This window comes from Anser anser, assembly GCF_964211835.1.
Source record: "Anser anser genome assembly, chromosome: 19".
Taxonomy (NCBI): Eukaryota; Metazoa; Chordata; class Aves; order Anseriformes; family Anatidae; genus Anser; species Anser anser.
In genome coordinates, this window is record NC_139740.1 from 3,532,514 (window position 1) to 3,551,735 (window position 19,222).

The window sequence follows — 19,222 nt, forward strand, 5'->3', positions numbered from 1 at the left end:
GGATTGTCTTGTGTTCAGCTCTGTCTTGTTTTCCAGTTGGTTTCAGTGCTGAGGGAGGTGAGCTACCTGTCCGGCAGCCAGATGGGAGACATCCCACCAACAGCTGCAGCAATCTATTCCTCCAAGGAATTGTACCGACAGATGGTGGCCAACTTGGAGCTGATGGTGAACAGATACAACAAGATCCTGAAGACAGTCCTGGAGGTTGAGTACCCTTTAATACAGGGGGAGCTGCAGGATATCGACCTGAGGCTGAAAGAGGCAGAGGAAACACTGAACTGGAAGATGGAGGGTGAGCTAGCTGTGCGTTAGGGAACACGAGTACCTACCCTTGGGTCTCATCACATTCTCCCATGTGCCCAACATCTGTCACCTGGTTCTCAGCTGCAGCTCCCAGCATGGCAGCGGAACCAATGCTGGGGAGATGAAGGGCAACGCCCGGCTTACCTGCTGTTTTTCCTGTCCCCTTGCTCTGCTGGGGTTGTGGGTGGGATTCTGCTCCCTTCAGGTTCAGTCTAGAGAGGGCCAAATTTGGGTTTGTAAGAGCTTGCAAGGCTGAGATTGAAACCTCTGCTCCCTGCTTGTGCTGGCCACCCGGTGCCAGCCCAGGCAGCCTTTGTGTGGCTGCGTGCCTGTGTACCCGAGGCGCTGCTTTCTCCCAGTCATGCAGGGAGTGGAACCAATGGTCCAGCCACTTGGCACTGGGGTTGGCTCGTCCCAGTAAGGAGCAGGGCCACCTAGATAACTTCTCCTGAAGGATGAAATACTGCAGCTGCAGGTGGGTTTTTCATGACTTTGGCACGATTTAACCAGTGCTCTTGCTTGATCAGTTTTAACTGCAAAGCAGAGCAGAGGAAGACAATTTGTTTCCTCTTGGTGAAAGCAAACTGCTCACTGGTGGAATGTATATTTCTGTCGTCAGGCTTGTGGTACGAACAAGAACAAGTGTCCTCCCTTGGGAACATGCAAAGCAGAAGTCCTTATGCTGAAGAACCTTAACCAGAGAGCTCTATTGCACAATACAGCTAGAGGGATTTTCCTGCCCTAAGTTCCCTGCATCTAAATGCAACTCTCACTGGTGCCTGGGACCATGCTGTGGGTGCAAGGTCCCTGCTCTAGTGATGGTGACAGGGTTGCACAGCCTGGCGACTGTGCTGTGGCTTATTGAGGTAGGACAGAGCTGGCAGCAGCTCGCAGCAGGGAGTTGCTCTGTCAGTTGAGATGGTAAGTCCTGCATTAATGATGGGTGAGAAATATATGAGACCATAGGCCAAAAAGTCTAAGGGTGTATGAGAAGTTGTACCAGCAGCTCTGAAAACGCAGTTGGTCATTTCATTTCTGGCCAGGTGTCTGGGATCACATCTCCGTGGTGATGGATGCTGTCCATAACCTTGAGCGGAGGACACAGAAAGCCAAAAACAATGTTGAGGAAATCCAGACCATCGTGCGATCATGGGGGTCACCCATATTTGAGAGGAAAGATGGTAAAAAGGAGTCACTGCTGAGCCTGGAGGACTGTAAGGATCGGCTGGAAAAGCGCTACAGCCTGATCCGAGAGTCAGGGCTAAGGATTCATTCACTGCTGAAGGTGAGGGGTGGGGGTGATCCCCAGGGGTTTGTTGTCTCATTACAGTCTCTGTGTCTCTCTCTGCTCTGTTGAAACTGTCCAGACCTATTTCAACTTAAAATTATCTCTCAACTCCTTTGCAAATTTTACCCAGTGTTAATTAACAATAATATTGATGAGTGAGCTGGTGTGGCTGGATGTGTGGTAGTGCTGACTGGGCACTGCTGGAGACCCAGTTCAGGGCAGGGACAAGAGCAGCTGCAGCCCAGTGAACAAGCCCTAGCTCTTGTGGAACCACTAGAGGGGAGTCATGCATCAGGCTTTGGGATCCCAGTCAGAGGACAAATCTCCCTCCAAAATATATACCTGAAAATACAAAGGCAGCTGGCTGCAGCTGACCTTTCAGTTTCAGAATTGTTGACCCACTGAGGGAGCAGGAGGTGATGCTGGCAATCCAGGGAAAAGCTAAGTGATGGGAGAAAAGCTGCTATCCAAAACTGTGGGGTTTTCCAGAGACACTGCCATTGCTGAGTCTTCTTTGGAGTGCAGGAGAAACCCCAAAGCTCTGCTTCTCACCTGCCTGGTGTGATGTGCTTTGGAAGTTGGGCACAGCACCTTGGCTGGGAGGCTCTCTCCTGAGGGTCACCATCTGGCCTTGGACTCTGGAGAGAGCTGGCTGACCCTCCCTGGGACACCAAGCCCTTGCTGCTCACTGTGCCCTGCTGTCTGCAGTCAGTCCTGGGCCTCTCACCCCCTTATCTGTGCAGTCAGTGGGGCAAGGATTTTGTTCTGCTGCCACTGCTGTAACAGGCGAAGCCCCCTCCACCTACTGCCCAAAAGATGAGGACACCTCCTGGGGGGGGGGGGGCAAGGAGGGCATGGGCTCTTGTGGTCATGGCATCACTCGCATGGTGGCACCACCAGTACTGTTTGCAGGGGCAGGAGAAGCAGCAGTGAGGACATGGCAGGGCAGGGGACCTGATCACAGCGGAACCTGGGAGGCTGCTGAGATGGGTAGGGAAGTGGGTACACAGCCTGGCCCCGTGGGGATGTAAGGAATAAACCCTGGGGGGATGGGTCTCTGCTGTGACCCAGAAAACCCTGAGTTTCCTGGCTCAACTGGAGGAAGGGAGCACAGTGGGCTGAGGAGGGAGGTTGTTGGCAAACCCTTTGTCTTCTGCTCCCAATCTTTCCCTGTTTTTGAGGTTTCTTTAAAAACCCTTTCTTGAACTTAAAAGCTCTGTGGTCTTCTTGAGATGCCTGTTTGGAGGGCAGAGGTGTAAACAGTCTGCTGTGGAGGCCTGGTCCACTCAGGGTAACACAAAGATGCCCAAAGCTGGATTTTCATGCACTGAAATGAGCCTTTGAGACCCTTGAGCACTCTCTGCCTCAGGTGTGCAAAGCAGCCTTGACCTCTGGGACTTCAAAGGAGGAGGAAAATATGTTGCAGAGCTGCTAAGCCTCTTCTGCACTGAGTTTGTTTTTACCTTCGGTTATTTTAATTCGTTTCAGGTCACAAAGCAGTCTGTGGCAGAAGTAAGTAGTCATCCGTCTAGTTGGATGTTAGTAGTAACAGCTGTCTGGTTTCCAGTCCCTCCATGAGACCAGTACCCACATGCTTACTGGCACTTGTCCTTAGCTGTGAGCAGCTCTCTTGTAGGACAGACTCAGCCCTACTGTGTTTGAAGGTGTCTTTGTTTTCTTCCAGGAAAATCAGAGCCTCTTAACTGCAGACCCAGCATCTGATGTCTGGAAGGCCTATGTGGATTATGTGGATGAGATAGTCCTGGACGGATTCTTTACTGCCATTGAGTGCTCACTCAAGTACCTCCTGGAAAACACAGGTAACTGATGGTCCCTCTCCTCTGGTCGTGGTGCTTTGGTCTCGCCTAAGGGAGGGTTCCTGCTTTTCTTTGCAATGGGAGCAATGCAGTCTGTGCCTGGGGTCAGTGGGCTGTGCTGGAGGGGAAGGGAAGTGATGGCTTTTCTCTGTCTCTGTTGGCGATTGCAGCAGCTTGAATCCCTTGTGCACAGCAGAGGTGGGATGCACTGAATGGAGCTGGAGGAAGAAGCATTGCAGAAGTCAGTTCTCTATTACTTGTTTCTGTTCTGCGCTCTCCCTTGTGTCTAGGAGTTGCTCTTTTCTTCCTGAGTTTTTACTGTGCCTCTTGTACTGTCAATAGCAAGCACTGGGGCAGCCTCCAGGCAGGGTGGGTCTCCTGGTCACAGGGGGGAGGGATGGAGAGGACAATGCACCATTTGCAGGGATTGGACAGGCAAAATTGAGGAGTCATCCCAAGTCTGTACTACAGCTTGGACATCACCCATCTCCTGCCTTCCCATGCACAAAGCATCAGGGTTTTACCATCTTCCATTTGTGGTCAGTCTTATGAGCTGGTTCTGCTAATGAAAGGCATGGAAGAAAAACTCAGTCTTCCAGCATCAGTCCAATGAAAAGATCAGGTGGGTTCAGGAGTCACCTGTATCAGATCTCCTGCCTAAGGCCACTGTGGAGGTATGCTAACTCTGCTGTGAGCAGCTTGTGTTTGGCTAAAGCACATCCCAGAAATGCTTCCCTCTTGGATGTGAAGACACACTGAGTTGGAGAATTGAATCAAGTTCGTCACCAGCATGCACATAATTTCACATTTGAATTTGGCTTCATTTTCCTGTTGCTGTGTTTTTTTTTCCATGTCTTTTTCCAATAAACTAAAGTGCCTCTTGGGTTTCTGATGTTTTTCTCCTATGCAAGTACTTATGCACTGTAATTGTTCAGCTCTCAAACTCCCTTTTGATTAGCTAAAGAGCCTGGTCTCTTTAAGGCTTCACTCCACAACATTTTTTCCAGTTCGTAAATCATTTTTGTCTCATCTGTTCTCCAGTGTGATCTTCTGTAGGTGCTAGAACATCAGCTAGTTTTCCAGCATCTCCTCTGGGCTGTTTGCAGGCATAATATCACAGGACCCAGTGAGCAGGTGTCTGCGATCACATCTGCCTGTGTCCTTATGGGGCACACCGTGTGCTTTGTGGTGGAAGTTAGTGGTGGCTCAAGATCATTTTTCTCCGCTTGAAAAAGATGCTGATGTCTCTGGTCTTCCTTATCAGATCCCAAGGCAGGGCTTGCTCCTGTGTTTGAGGTGCAGCTGGATTTAGTGATCCCGGATGTGATTTTTCGTCCCTCCCTGGACCCTGGCACAAATGATGGCTTCTATGACATGGTGGAAGGTCTTCTCAATGACATCTACCGGATCTCATCGCTGGTGCCCAGGCTGGCCAAGCACAGTGGCTTCCCCCACTACCAGGTCTGGTGGCTGTGGAGCTTCCTCGTACCTCGTGACAGCACGGAGGCACCGCTGTTACTGAGCTCTCCTCTTCTCTCCTAGGCTGACATGGAGGACATGGCTGATCTGGCTGACATGCGCCATGACCTGATGGGACGCGTGCAAGCCGTGATGGCAGCCTGCTGCGATTACCGTAATGCCTTCGACCACTACTCTTACCTCTACGGTGATGACAGAAAGGAGTTCTTCCGCCAGTTCCTTCTCTACGGACACATCCTCACTGCTGGAGAAATTGAGGCTCATGCAGAGGATGGGATCCCTGAGACACCTCCCACGCTTCAGCAGTTCAAAGAGCAGATTGACTCCTATGAGAAGATTTATGAGGAGGTGAATCGCATCGAGCCCATCAGCATCTTCCAGAGCTGGTTAAAAGTTGATGCTCGACCTATCAAGGCATCCTTGCTGAATGTAATAAAAAGGTGGAGTTTGGTATTCAAGCAGCATCTCATTGACCACGTCACACACAGGTAAAAGCCGTTCCTGCCTCCCCTCCCCAGGACCTGTGCTGATTGAACCGTGTCTCTCTCGTCTTGACTGGGCTTTATTATTTCACACTGATAACAAATACAGGAGCAAGGGTAGGGGGCCCATACTGCATACAAACTCCATCACATCCCCTGCATCTTCTGTCCCCTGGTCCCTGCTGGGAACTGAGTGGGTAAAAGTGAAAGAGTTATGTGGACTTGGTACCAGTAACATCCCACAAGCGGACTCTCCTGGGACGTACTGTGTGGTTTTAGGTAGTATGTCTGTTTATCCATTTCTCCTGATCCAACCTGTCTAATCTAGTAGTCATGGGGAGGTAGTTTGAAAGTCACAAAAAGGGGGAGTTTTGGAAGCAAGTTTTAAAATAATGGTTTCCCTGCTCTGAATAGCTGCTCTGTCACCAGCTTTGTGCCAGATGATGCATCAGGTGATATATTTGAGTAGTTGCAACTGAAGGATACCGTAGGTCTTGCATTGCTTACAAAGACGTATTTACAGATGTGCAGTAGTAAAGATTGTTGCATTTGGTGTATGGTATGACCTCTTCTGTTGTGGTGGTTTCATCCTGAAGGATAGCTAAACACCACCACAAGCGCTCTCTCCCTCCTTAAAGGAAGAGGGAGGAAAAAATACAATGGAAAAGGGCTCAGGGGTTGAAATAAGGACAGGGAGTTTGCTCGCCAATTATTGCCATGGGCAAAACAAACAGAACATAGGGAGATTAATGAAATTTATTACCTAATTACTAACAAGCTAGAGTAGTGCGAAACTACAAGCAAACTATGAACACCTTCCCCCCATCCACCCTCTTCTACATCCTCCACCTGGGCAGCACAGATGAACGGGGAATGGGGGCTGCGGTCAGTCCATGACACTTTGTGCTGCTCCTTGATCCTCTCTCTGCCCCTGCTCCACGCGGGGTCCCTCCCATGGGATGCCATCCTTCCAGAACTGAGCCTGCGGCGGCTGCCCACAGGCAGCAGCACCTCAAGAACTGCTCCAACACAGTTCTGTACCACGGGGTCCATGCCCCAGGAGCAAACTGCTCCAGCACGGGTCCCCCATGGGCGGCAGCTCCCCTGAGATCCCCCGCTCCTGCGTGGGCTCCTGTCCACGGGCTGCAGCTCCGGCCCGGGGCCTGCTCCTGTGGGGGCTCTCCATGGGCCGCAGCCTCCTCCAGGCCACATCCACCTGCTCCAGCGGGGGCTCCTCCACGGGCTGCAGCGTGGAGATCTGCTCCATGTGGGACCCGTGGGCTGCAGGGGGACAGCCTGCTCCACCAGGGGCCTCTCCACAGGCTGGGGGTGGACTTGGCTCAGCTTGGCTCATGGCTCAGCTCTGGCCAGTGGCAGGTCCCTTTTGGAGCCAGCTGGAGCTGGCTCTGATCTGACATGGGGCAGCTGCTGGGCTCTGCTGACAGAGGTCCCCCCTGCAGTCTCCCTGCTATCAAACCCTTGCCATGTAAGCCCAGTAAAAATGTTCTTTCAGGACCATGATTCTGATAGGTAACTTCTATGCAAAGAGCATTTATGTAACTTTAAAAATAAGCAATTAGGGGTTCTTGCTAAGAATCCTTGACTCAGCAGTTTAGTCTTTATTAGGTGAAGAATTTAAGGATACATATTCACCCAGCAACATCCACAGAATTTAAGCAGGCACTTAAAAATGTTGAGAGAACAGAAGAGTGGCAGTGCTAGGAAAGACCAATGATCCAGGAGCCCATCATGCCTCTGCTCATTATGCCCATTAGTGGATGAGATTAAGAACCGGGTGAAACTGGTACGGAAACTTTCCCGAACTCCCCGTCATTGTGTGTTTTCCTGCTTTGTATTACATAGCTTGAACGACCTTGAAGAGTTCATAAAAATTGCCGATAGAGGGTTGAGCAAAAAGGTTGAGAAAGGAGATTATGATGGCTTGGTGGAGATTATGGGTCATCTCATGGCTGTTAAAGAAAGGCACAGTGTCACTGATGCCATGTTTGAGCCCCTGAAGCAAACCATCGAACTGCTGAAGACTTACGAGCAACAGCTGCCCGAGGAAGTCTATAAGCAACTAGAGGTGGGTAAAAACTTGTGGTGGACACGCAAATTTGCCAAGGAGCAGATGTCAAAGACCTTGTGAGTCTAAGAGGAATATTGCAGGAATATTTAAGACCCCACTCCCAGTCATTAGAGGGCCTCAGTGGATAGTGTTTTGCTATTGTGGGATGTGCATTAATAGCTCTACATTTTGGAGTTATATTGAGATTTTCTTTTAAAGCAGAGATTAAGCCTTTTGTTATGTATGAAAAACATAGAATTGCCTGCTCCAACTCCCAGCGATTACTTTTGAAAAAATTAATGCATTTTCAAATACATCTGTTAATTAGGTTGAATTATAATTATTTTTAAATAAGCCAGTTCTTGGCAACTGTGGAGATGGGGAGGATAATGTTGGCAGAGGAGTTGTGTTCTCAGAGGACTTCCGTCCTCCACTGGATCTGCAGCACCAAATCTTCTTGACTCAGAGGACGTAACCAGGAACAGGTTCTGGAAGTATTTTGACACATTTCCAGATCTGGCTCTGATGAATCAGTTTTCTTGTGGGAATTCCTTTTGCGTCAGTGAAGGGGACCGTGAGTTGGGGGACGAGTGCTGGGAAACACCCAAGACAATGTTACAGTGGAGAAGTGCACGGGTACGTGCTGATGGATACCCTGTAGTCACTGAGTGCTGTGGGCAGAGGGGTCTGGGCAGGATCCAAGAATGAAAGCAGGGCCTTTCTGGGAGATGTTGCTGCCTTGTGCACCTGTGCAGCAGAGGCTCTGCTGCAGGCTTGGATGGCAGCTGGGGGGTTTAGCAGTTCCCTGGTTTTCTGCTTTTCCCTTCAGATGCAGGTGATAACAAAATAATTTTATTTTTTTTCTGTCAAGTGCCAGCAACACGTAGCTGAGTGCCTGATTTGCTTCCATATGGGGTGGGACAAACAGAGGGAAGTTCTTCTCAGTACCGCTCCCTCCATGGCCAGGGGCACGGATGAGCTGGAGCTGGTAGTCTGGATGAGAAGGACAAGGAAGCAGCTCCATGTGTGCCCTGCCTTGTTCATGTGGCTCACCCGTAGAGATTTCTGTTGAGGCTGGAATGCAGAGTACCAGAAGGAGACCCCTTACGAGGGACTGGCCACTCCGTGGCCATCTCTGCTGCCTCAGAGCTGCTTCTAGGTTATTTTACTTCTTTCCATAGTGTTGGTGGGTCTCTGTTAATCTTCTCAGTTGTGGTCTAGAACGAAAAGAAACCCAAAGTCTTTGCTGTAGGCTGGTAAACCATGTGGGGAAGTGGAGTCTCCAAGAGCAAAGCATTGGCATTTAGGGACAGCAGAGCCTTTAGCCAGTGTCAGGGCTGAGGATATGGCCCAAAAGCCTAGTGAGGAGAAGTAAATCCCCTCTAGAAAGAAATCCCAGGTGCAGCAGGTGGTTTGTCAGCAGTGGTGTATGCCTGCAGCTTGGCTGCAGACCCGGGAAAGAAACCAGTCCTGGTTTTAGTACTGGTTTTATACGCATAAGTTGGAGGGATTTGCCCCAGAGTTCTGCTTCTTAATTAGCTCTGAAAATGTGGCTGATTTGATGAGCTGGCATACACAGCCCATCCTCCTGCCTTTAGTCACTCTCAACAGTCTCCAGATCCTGCTGGACTCAGCGATAGCATCAATGTTAGCATCACTGCTTTCTCAAGTGTTGAGCCATTGTGGGAGCACAGAATTTACTGTGGGAGCCCTTTTTTTTAGTTTGAAATTACTGAAAATAGTTTTATAATCCAAGCAGTTGGCTTTAAGGTGTCAGTCTTCATTATTCTTCAAGATTGTGAATATGTGGTGTTATCCCCAATTGCGTGTTTAGCTTTCATATCTTGGGAAAACTTCCTTACAATGTAAGATGCAGAGTCTGTTGCTTTTCCTGTTCTGTGATTATCCATAAACAGATCAGATATGTCTTCTATCAGGTTTCAAATACATCCTACCAGCATTTAAATTTTGCTTGCAGGAGCTGCCAGAAAAATGGAACAATATAAAGAAGCTGGCAGTAGCTGTGAAGCAGCATGTGGCTCCTTTGCAGGCAAACGAAATGACAGCTCTGCGCAAGAGCTGTGCAGCGTTTGATGTTGAGCAGCACAGATTCAGAGAGCGATTTCGGAAAGAAGCACCATTCAGGTACAGGCAAATTATAGCATCACAGAAGCCCCAAGGAAAAAACCTTGATTGGTCATCTCTGAGTGTCCTAAGGACATGTGTCGTAGCCTTTGCATACACTTCCTACCTTCTCACAGCGTTGTATCTGTTATACCTGGGGTTTTGTGTTGCTGGGAACACTGTCCAGAGTTAGCAAAAGATTGGATTTATATGCTGAGTGTGCAATACTGCTTTAAGGTGGCATCAGTACCGTCATGTGGAAGCACCATCAGCATGTGCTACAGACGTTTCATCTCTGCTTTGTCTCTTGGAGGCACCATTTGTTTTATGTTTTCTTTAGAAGTTGTTACAATAACATTTCTTTTTAGGTTTGACACCGAAAAGCCTTATCAACTGCTGGATGCAAAGAACATTGAGATTAAACAAATGGAGTCAGCCATGACCTCGATATATGAATCAGCTGGTCTGTTTGAAGTCATGGTGCCAGATTATAAACAACTGAAGCAGTGCAGAAAGGAGATACGTCTTCTCAAAGAGCTCTGGGATGTGATCTCCATTGTGAATACTAGCCTTGATGACTGGCAGACCACCAAATGGGTGGATATTAATGTGGAAAACATGGATCTTGAGTGCAGAAAGTTTGCAAGAGAGATTCGGAATTTGGATAAGGAAATGAGGGCATGGGATGCTTTCACTGGGCTGGACAGCAGGGTGAAGAACATGCTGACGGCCCTAAAAGCTGTGGCAGAACTTCAAAATCCCGCTATTAGAGAGAGACACTGGAATCAACTGATGCAGGTGACAGGCGTGAAGTTTGTGATGGACTCAGACACCATGCTGGCTGATCTCCTGAAGCTCAACCTGCATAACTTTGAGGATGAGGTTCGTGGAATTGTGGACAAAGCAGTGAGGGAAATGAGTATGGAGAAGGTCCTGAAGGAGCTAAAAATGACATGGAGCACCATGGAGTTTCAGTATGAGCCTCACTCACGGACGAACATTCCATTGCTGAAGTCGGACGAGGAACTCATTGAAACTTTAGAAGATAACCAGGTGCAGCTGCAGAATTTAATGACATCCAAATATATTGCTTTTTTCTTGGAGGAAGTGTCTGCATGGCAGAGGAAGCTGTCTACTGCGGACTCTGTCATTTCTCTCTGGTTTGAAGTGCAGCGTACGTGGTGTCACTTGGAGAGCATATTCATAGGCTCAGAAGATATACGGACACAGCTTCCTGAGGTAAGAAAGCCCAAGTCCCATTTCTTCCCTTTGTAAGGGGTTGAAGGAGATCCTCCACTGCATGAAATGGGGTTATCTATAATGCTGTGTTCCCCAAAGTGGGACTTTTCACCTGCTGCCTCCCTGTTTCCAGAGACTCCTGTAGTGCTGTAGTAGTTTCCCTAGTGCTGCACGAGGATGTTTTTTTATTGTGTGTTGTCTAAGCCACACGGAGAAGCTGATTTTCTTCTCTCCACTGCTGTGTAGCAAATACGGAGTTACTGGAGACTGAGTGCAAGGCTGCTGGCTTTGTTCAGTGCTGCGGGCAGGTTTCCTGTTTGCTTGGAGGGGAGGGGACTGGGGTAATGATGCAAATGTTGCGAGTCCTCAAAACAGAGCTGAGCCAAGCAGCTCTGGCAGCGTCCCCTTCCATGCCCTTAGTGCTTGCGCAGGGGGCAGCAGCAGTTCTCTCTACCTGTCCTGCTTCAGCAGCTGGTCACCTCCTTGGAGGTGTCTTTAGGAGTCCATCTTCTAGCCTTACACCAGGTTCCTTTGAGAAAATCCTCCAAGCTGTTTTTTGGCCCTGCAGGACCATTTGCATCCGTGCTGAGGGATCTGCCTTTGAGTGAGCTGCAGGTGACCATGTTCCCACCGTCTCCATCCGTGTGCGCTGTCAGGTCTTGGGTGGAGCCCGGGGACTGCAGCCTAAGACAGGGTGTGCACAGCCCAGTGACACCCTGATAATGGGTCTCCATCCCTTGTCTCCATCCCTTTGCCCTGGTCTGCATGGAATGTCCCTCTCACTGCTTTGGGTGCACTGTGCTTACTGGGTGGTATAGACAGGTCCTAAAAATCAGAGCCGTGAAGGCTGTGCCATGTGTCAGCAAGCTGTTAATATCCAACAGCTATCTGATGATATGTATGAAATTGCTTCACGATTTAGATCTGCATCCTACTGGGCAGCTGTCTGCAACTCAATACCCACCTGGCAGGTGGCACAGGTCAGCAGCCTCTTCCCTTCTCTAGAAGAAAGGGTGGAACTCAGTGTCTCTGGAGGCTGAACACCCTCAGGATGCAGCTAGGGCTTGGCGACAGTGTGCCAGCGGGGCATGGGATGCGTGTCTGGAGCCTGCTGCGTGGCTTGTGTGGAGGGCGCAACCCTCCAGCCAGGGCTTTGCTACCAGGGCTGAACACAGGTTAGCACGGAAGTGCTACCAAGAAAGCTTGGAGTTCTTTTGTGGCCTGATTTGGGAGAAAGGGAAGAGCAGAAACATTTTGAACATAGCTTTACTTATTCCTCACTGTTAAACTCCAAAAATTCAGGGTCCCCACTAGGCATGGAGCATATTTGTCAGTGTGTTCCTCTGCTGCCAGCATGGGGTTTCCATGGCCCTGCTCAAGGCAAGGAAGGGCTCTGCTCTGCAAGAGTCACCATCTCCATTTCAGAGGTGGGCAGTGGGGCTCCTACGCTGTGCCAGGAGGGGAAGAGTAAACATCCACGAAGTCAGTAGCCTTTCCCTTGTGGCAGGGTCTCCTGCTGCTACGGCCAGGGAAGCTTGATATGTTATCTGAACATATGAGAAGAACTGTTGTGAGCAGACATTCAAAGGGGAATTCAACCCCATGAAAATGGTTGATCCTAAGCACCGACTTCTGCACAATCACTTTATCCACGACCCCTTGGGGATATAGCAACAAGAAGGCGAGTGTCTGATCGGAGACTTGTTTTGGGTACGTGAGTGGAAGAGCCCTTCTGAAATGGTGGAGGGGACCCTTTCTGCACTGGGCAGGAGGGACTCTGGGAGAATCTCCCTTCAGCGCAAAGACAGTACCTAGAGGATGGGATCTTCTAACACAAAACTTGTGTTTTACCGTATGTCCTTCTGTGTTGCTTTTTAGGACTCCAAACGCTTCGAAGGTATTGATGTTGATTTTAAAGAATTGGCCTATGAAGCTCAGAAAACCCCAAATGTAGTTGAGGCCACCAACAAACCAGGTCTGTCCCAACAACTGGAGGACGTTCAGAGTAGGTAGGTAGAACTTCAGTCCCAGGTTTTTCTCAGAGACTGGGATCAGCTCTAAAGTTAGTTTAACCTGTGCTCTGAGGCTTTCTTCTTAGACTGTGCAGCATCGTTTGCATTCACAAGTTGCAGCACTTCTGATCTTTCTTGAGTCCTTTCATTTGTGATCCATCATGTTGAAGCCCCCATAGTGGAGTCTGGCTTTGTGTACATGCAAATTCTCATCCAGCGTATTGATTTGCACACATACAAAGGTAGGCATACAGCAGGTTTGAATAACACATGGCCTTACTGCCACCCCAAAAACAATGTCTTAAATGTCTACTTAGCAGTCCAGGCAGGAATATCTGCAGCAGAGCTGAGCCCATGTTCTTTAATTTACAAAATTATCTCTGCATGTATACCCTTGGCACATGGTATAGCTAGACTCCCTGAGAAAGACCTTTCTGTCCTGAGATGGATACACTTCTCACTTAACATATGAGCTAGTCTGCCCGGAACACACTGAAAGCTTAATATGATAGCTATTTTGTCGGTAATAACTACCCTCCTAAAACAAAGCTTTTTCTTTTTTAATCAGATAAAGCCAGTGCTCCTCACAGAGGACTAGCTGCATGTTATTTATGAAGTTTGTAAGCTCAGCAGCAGTTTAGCATGTAAACACTGAAAGATTTATTTTAGGTTGGAGCAAACAAATTTTCTTTCAGGCTTCATGAATACAAAAAGCTGACTAGGTTTGAATAAGACTTTAAAATACAGCTTGTTAGAATAAAAACAGTTATAGAAACTTTCATCCCAGTGTGAAATCACCTGTGGAAATTAGGAGCTTGTCTAAAACAGCGAGTCAGACTGCAAACCCTTTCCAGCTTCTTCCACTTTTGTTTTTTGCTTTTTTATGAGGCTCCTCTGGCTCCTAGGCTGTTTGACCGTTGGGAGCAGAGAGAGGTCTGTGAGTTTCCATGTGCTATGATGTCCTGTTCAGGAAATGCTTTAGAGGACCAGGCCACAGGTTCAGCTCATGTTTGCAGTTCTCCATGGGAGGGGGGAATATGCTTGACAACCTAAACTGCAGTGTGAAACACAAAGGGATATTTATCTGCCTGTCCTGGGCTTTGTTCATCTGCTTTGTTTCTTCAGGCTGTCTCTATGTGAGAAGGCTTTGGCTGAATATTTGGACATGAAGAGGTTGGCCTTTCCCAGATTTTACTTCATTTCTTCTGCAGATTTATTGGATATTCTTTCCAATGGCACCAACCCACAGCTGGTAAGCCTTGCTCTGTGTCACCTTTGCATTTTCCAACTGCCAGTAGTGTTACAGTGGAAGACACTGTCCTGGAACTTGTAGCTTATCCTTTCTTTGAGTGTTTTTCCTAACCCCGCCTCACTTGTTTAAACAATAATTATTTCACAGCTAGCTGTCATCTGTCGTATAAGAAAGGCATAAAACTGTATGAGAGTGTCCAAAGGAGGGCTACGAAGATGACGAGGGGTCTAGAGGGGAGGATGTATGAGGAGCGGCTGAGGTCCCTGGGTTCGTTCAGCCCAGAGCAGAGCAGGCCGAGGGGAGGCCTCATGGCGGCCTGCAGCTCCCTCACAGGGAGCGGAGGGGCAGGCGCTGAGCTCTGCTCTCTGGGGACAGCGACAGGACCCGAGGGAACGGCATGGGGCTGGGACAGGGGAGGGTCAGGCTGGGGGTTAGGGAAAGGTTCTGCACCCAGAGGTGGTCGGGCACTTGGACAGGCTCCCCAGGGTAGAGGTCACAGCACCAAGCCTGCAGGAGTTCAGGAAGTGTTTGGACAACACTCTCAGGCATAGGAGTTGTTTCTTGGGTGCTTCTGTGTGGAGCCAGTAGTTGGAGTCAATGCTTGTGTGTCCCTCCCAACTCAGGATATTCTGTGATTGTCTGAAAGTCAATGCACACTGTGTTGTCTGATGTAGCCCTGGTGATACTTGTGGGTTGTTCTGAAAGCAATGCACACAGCAGAGCTTGTCAATGTTTCTGATGATGCAAAACCATTGTTTTTGTTTGTGCTGGGATATGGTGAGCTTAGAAGAAACCCTTGTCCCTGAAGATCTCAGCCAAAACTTGTTGCTGACCTTGGACTTTGAACCTGGGATGCCACCCTTCAACTGCTGTTGAAAGAGCTGCAGTCTGGGCATTCAGATGTAGAAATGTTGACAGCTACTGCCATCCCGGAGAGGTCCCTTTTTCAGGCTGAGAAGGCGTTCGCTATTCAGCCACTTCTTCGTTTCCCTGGTGCAAAGGCCTTTTGGGGTGTCCTCATTAGAGGTGAAGGGAGGAGCATGAAGCCAAACAGGCAAGACAGCTGGTGGCTGAACAGTGAGTGGCCATGGCCAAGGCCAGCAAATAGAACTCCTGGGTTGCTGTCCCTCCCTGCACGCCTCAGGGTGCAGGCGTGGTGTCTGACCTCCCGTGCTAGAGATCTGGTCTTACTGACCGAGGCAGCTTATCTCCTCCAGTCTGGGTTCTTGGGGATGCTGCCTGAATGCCAGGTATGGGGAAGTCACTTGCAATGCACCATTCCTCCTGTCAAACTTTGGCTGGTTTCTGGATCAGCCTGTGGAAGAACTTGTATTAACCTTAGGAAATGACCTGCCTGTGTTCTTCCCAGCCTTCCCCAGATAAGCACAGACTCCTCCTCTCCCACAGTGGGCATAGTTCAGAGGATTCAGTCCCGAGAAGTTCTGCAGAAGTTTCTCCATACAGAGCATAGTGACGTTAGGGTTAATTATTAGTGCTATGGGAGCCGCTGTCAGGAAGCTTCAGCTACTTTGTCTGGTAGTGCTGTGTTCTGTCTGGCCTCGCTTGGGATGCATTATTTGTCCCAAATATTTTTTTGTTTGGTTTATCAAACTGATCAAAATGTTTGCAGCAAATGAAGACTGTTGAATAGGAAATAAATACTTTATTCCATCCTTCAGTAGTGGATAATCTCACCTTCTCTAAGCTTTCCATCTAATTAGGAATGTGAATGTATGCACAGAGCAGGGGTCTGTACATGCATTTGGAAATGTTATTTATCGCTCACCTTTACCACTGCTTATTATCTGCCTCTGCTGCCGGGTAATTTCAGCCCTCAGAGCATCACAAATACATAGTTGATTGATGCTTAAAATGGAGAGGAAAAAAAATGCAGGAAACAAAAGATACCATGTCAAAATGCTCCATGGGGTAAGAAGAAATTCCTGGTGTTTTCTCTGTTATTTGAATCTATTTGCAATAAAATCAAAGTAAATGTCAAGTAGGATCATACATGGATACACTCTCAGCCTTTCCACTGTAGTTTCAAAGTCTGATCATTCCTAAAGGAGGATTAAATACATAATGCTATTATTCTCTTGAACTGGATATTGAACTTGTGTGGATTCGGGTGTATTCAGGACTCCTGTGGCAGGATTATACCAAGTGCTGGAGTATGCCCGAAGCTGTGCAGGCTGACCAGGGTATGGGAGTGCATAGTGGGGATGTGTGAGCAGAAACTTCTAGATGTAAGAAAAGTTTTCTGTGGTTTATTTAAGATTTGAAAGGAGAGATGTTTATCTTGGGAGATACTGAGTGGCAGTTTCTTCTTGGAAGTACTCAGCACTCAGGATTTGTCCCTGCTTGAAAATGCATAAGAAGAATACTGAGATATGCCAGCCTGCAGCTTGTGAGAAGGAGTGCTGTAATTTTTTGTGACTAAGGGAGTCAGAATTAAATGGATAAGTCCACCCATCTTTCTTTGAAAGCATCGGCACATTAGGCTTCAGCACACCAGGTATCTCAGGCTGTTCTCATCTCATCCCACCTGTGGGAGTTTGCCTGGACTCCATCTCCCCATCCCTGGCTGGCCCTGAGAGAGGCATCTCCTCTCTGGGACTGCTTTGTGGGCTGACCCTTGCTGGGAGAACAACAGCCCTGGGAGAAGCCTGCCTATGTTGGCAGCGGTGTGTGACACGCAGCGATTTACTTGGCTAGTGACCTGGAAGAAGCGCTGGTGATCTGCTCAGCTCCCGGAAGGCAAGTGCTGATGCTGTATGCCTACAGCAGCAATTCTGGCCCCTCCCCGATGACTTTTCAAACTTAACCAGGTGTGAACAGAACAGGGTTCAATTATTCTTTTCCTTCTGGAAGAGCTCTTTTGGTCACGATGGGGATTTCGTAGAAGGTGTGGGCTGTTGAGCTGTTTATCATGGGTCTTGTCCAGAAGTAAAGGTCTTTTTTATTTCCATTGAGAAAAACTCAAGGCTTTTCATTAGCATAATATTGATTTCTAGTAGTGAGAAAATAGGGAGCTTCACAGCAAAGAAAACTCCCCAATATGCTGAGACTGAGAAGAGGTAGAGCAATGACTGTGGACCTCTCATCATTACATTGTAGGGAAATGGGTGCTAGGAGGTCATGTAGTGTTTTGAATGTTTTCCTTCTGTGCTTTTACCCTGAATGGGATATTTCTCAATGGAGAAATGTGTTTTATTAAGGCACATCTGCTTACTAAATCAAGTAGAAATAGATGTAAGTGTTAGGAGGGACAAGAGGCTTGCGACCTTGGCCATGCATGAAAAGTTGTGGTCCTACCAAGACATCCAAGAGCATGCTTTTTGAGTATGACTCCGCTTGTGAAGTGTGTATGGTGGTGGCCATTCTGCTTGTCCTGTCTTGATCACTTTATTTATACAATTCCTTTTGCAGGTACAACGTCATCTTTCCAAACTCTTTGACAACCTGGCCAAGATGAAATTCCAGCTGGACTCTGAGCAAAAGCCAACCAAGATTGGCCTGGGAATGTACAGCAGAGAGGAGGAATATGTCAGCTTCAGCGAACACTGTGACTGCAGTGGGCAGGTCAGAAGGAAACCTCGTGCATCAGAACTGTCTGGTGGGGTCTGCTCTCCCGCCCCTTGTTTGGACTTCTGTCGCCAAGATGGGGTAGAGCTTCGCTACTCTTCCTTTATGAGAGAAAGGCTGGAAGAGGTGGTTGTGTAACTTAACTCCTTCTTACTCCACAGCCCTTGGTCTCACTGTGGTTAGGTCCTCGCTGAAGTGAGGCATAGGCATTGCAGTCCACAGTGGCAGCACGAGCTGGGGCCTTTTTCCAGATAGTATTTATTTATTTATTTTAAAATTTGTAAGACACTTTGAATGCTATTCTTACAGCTTATTACAAATTTATTCAATAAGGGAATGGCTACATATTGAAAATAGATTAAGCTATTCCAAAGTACCTCTGCATGGGCATCTTTTGAAAGAGTAGGCTTTTTTCTTATTTCCTCATCTTCATTCCTTAATAGGATAAGTTAAAGTATGAAATTTAAGAATCCCATTATTGCTCAGCTAATCTGTTCCTGTAGTTGCACCTTTCTGTATGGACTGTTATAGGAAGCTGGAGTGTGTATCAGTCACTGAACTCCACAGTGACGGAGCTCTCTGCATTTATACTATCTTCTCTGGGAGGACTTAGCCTTTGAAATACTAATTTCAGTCGGAATCTTGTTCCCAAGTTCAGCAGCAGCTTTTTCTGCTGCTGGGAGATTGTGCCCACGTCCTAGGTGTGATTCTTTTCATGGCCTGGAGGTGGAACATGCTGTTCCACTCATCAGTGGAGTTCATTTTGGTTTCTTCTATAGCTGGAGTTCAAGTAAAATCTGCCTGTCATTATTAGAGTCTACACATGCTAATCCTGTAGTACCAGAGTCATTTAAATCAGCTGAGTCTGAATGAGGCTGAGGCATGGTTAACTCAAGAGTTGAGATGCTTGTGCCATTCTGTATCTTCACTAATTGCCAAAAGTGCTTAAGAGCAGATGTGTTACTGTGATTTAATCTCTCCAGGTTGAGGTCTGGCTGAATCACGTACTGGACAGCATGAGAGCTACAGTTAGAGATGAGATGACAGAAGCTGTATCAGCTTATGAGGAGAAGCCAAGGGAACAGTGGCTCTTTGACTACCCTGCCCAGGTATCTGCTGCTGTTCACCTCTTCTCGGGCTGGTGCACGGGAAAGGCAGCTCTTGGCTTCCCCTTCAGTCCTGCCCTTCCCATCTTATAGAAATGGCTTCTAGCTGTGAGTGGGGGTGTTCCTGGTCTCCACTGTGCTGTCCAGGAGGGATGGAAGTTAAGTTGTCTTGTATCCTGTCGATCTCCTGACGGATTTTCCAGGCTGATCCCCATGCAGGGAAAATACACACTTGGGTTACATATCTCATGGGCTTGGGCAGTGCCTACTTCACCCTGTGAATCAAAGAGAAGTTTATATGCTCAGCAAAGGAAAAAGGTGCAGCAGGAAAATGAATCATGAGGTCTAATGAGAGGAAAGAGCCACTCACTTGCACCTCTGGCAGCCATGTGGTCTCCAGCTCTTCCTCCTCTGCTGTGTCTGGCACGCAAAAGGTGCACATTTACAAATAAGTAGCTGCTAAATAT

General features: G+C 48.1%; 1 protein-coding gene across 6 annotated transcripts in view; it reads left to right on the forward strand.

Moving 5' to 3' along the window:
- Positions 1-19,222, forward strand: part of DNAH9 (dynein axonemal heavy chain 9) — a 220,124-nt gene that overhangs the window by 24,122 nt on the left and 176,780 nt on the right. For all 6 annotated transcript variants that reach the window (XM_083804841.1, XM_083804842.1, XM_083804844.1 and 3 more), the window contains 12 exons: positions 37-292; positions 1,347-1,588; positions 3,276-3,411; positions 4,673-4,869; positions 4,951-5,375; positions 7,233-7,455; positions 9,416-9,582; positions 9,930-10,800; positions 12,679-12,809; positions 13,938-14,064; positions 17,494-17,646; positions 18,633-18,758. In XM_083804841.1, coding sequence (XP_083660967.1) covers positions 37-292; positions 1,347-1,588; positions 3,276-3,411; positions 4,673-4,869; positions 4,951-5,375; positions 7,233-7,455; positions 9,416-9,582; positions 9,930-10,800; positions 12,679-12,809; positions 13,938-14,064; positions 17,494-17,646; positions 18,633-18,758 — 3,054 coding nt within the window. The remainder of the gene's footprint in view (positions 1-36; positions 293-1,346; positions 1,589-3,275; positions 3,412-4,672; positions 4,870-4,950; positions 5,376-7,232; positions 7,456-9,415; positions 9,583-9,929; positions 10,801-12,678; positions 12,810-13,937; positions 14,065-17,493; positions 17,647-18,632; positions 18,759-19,222) is intronic.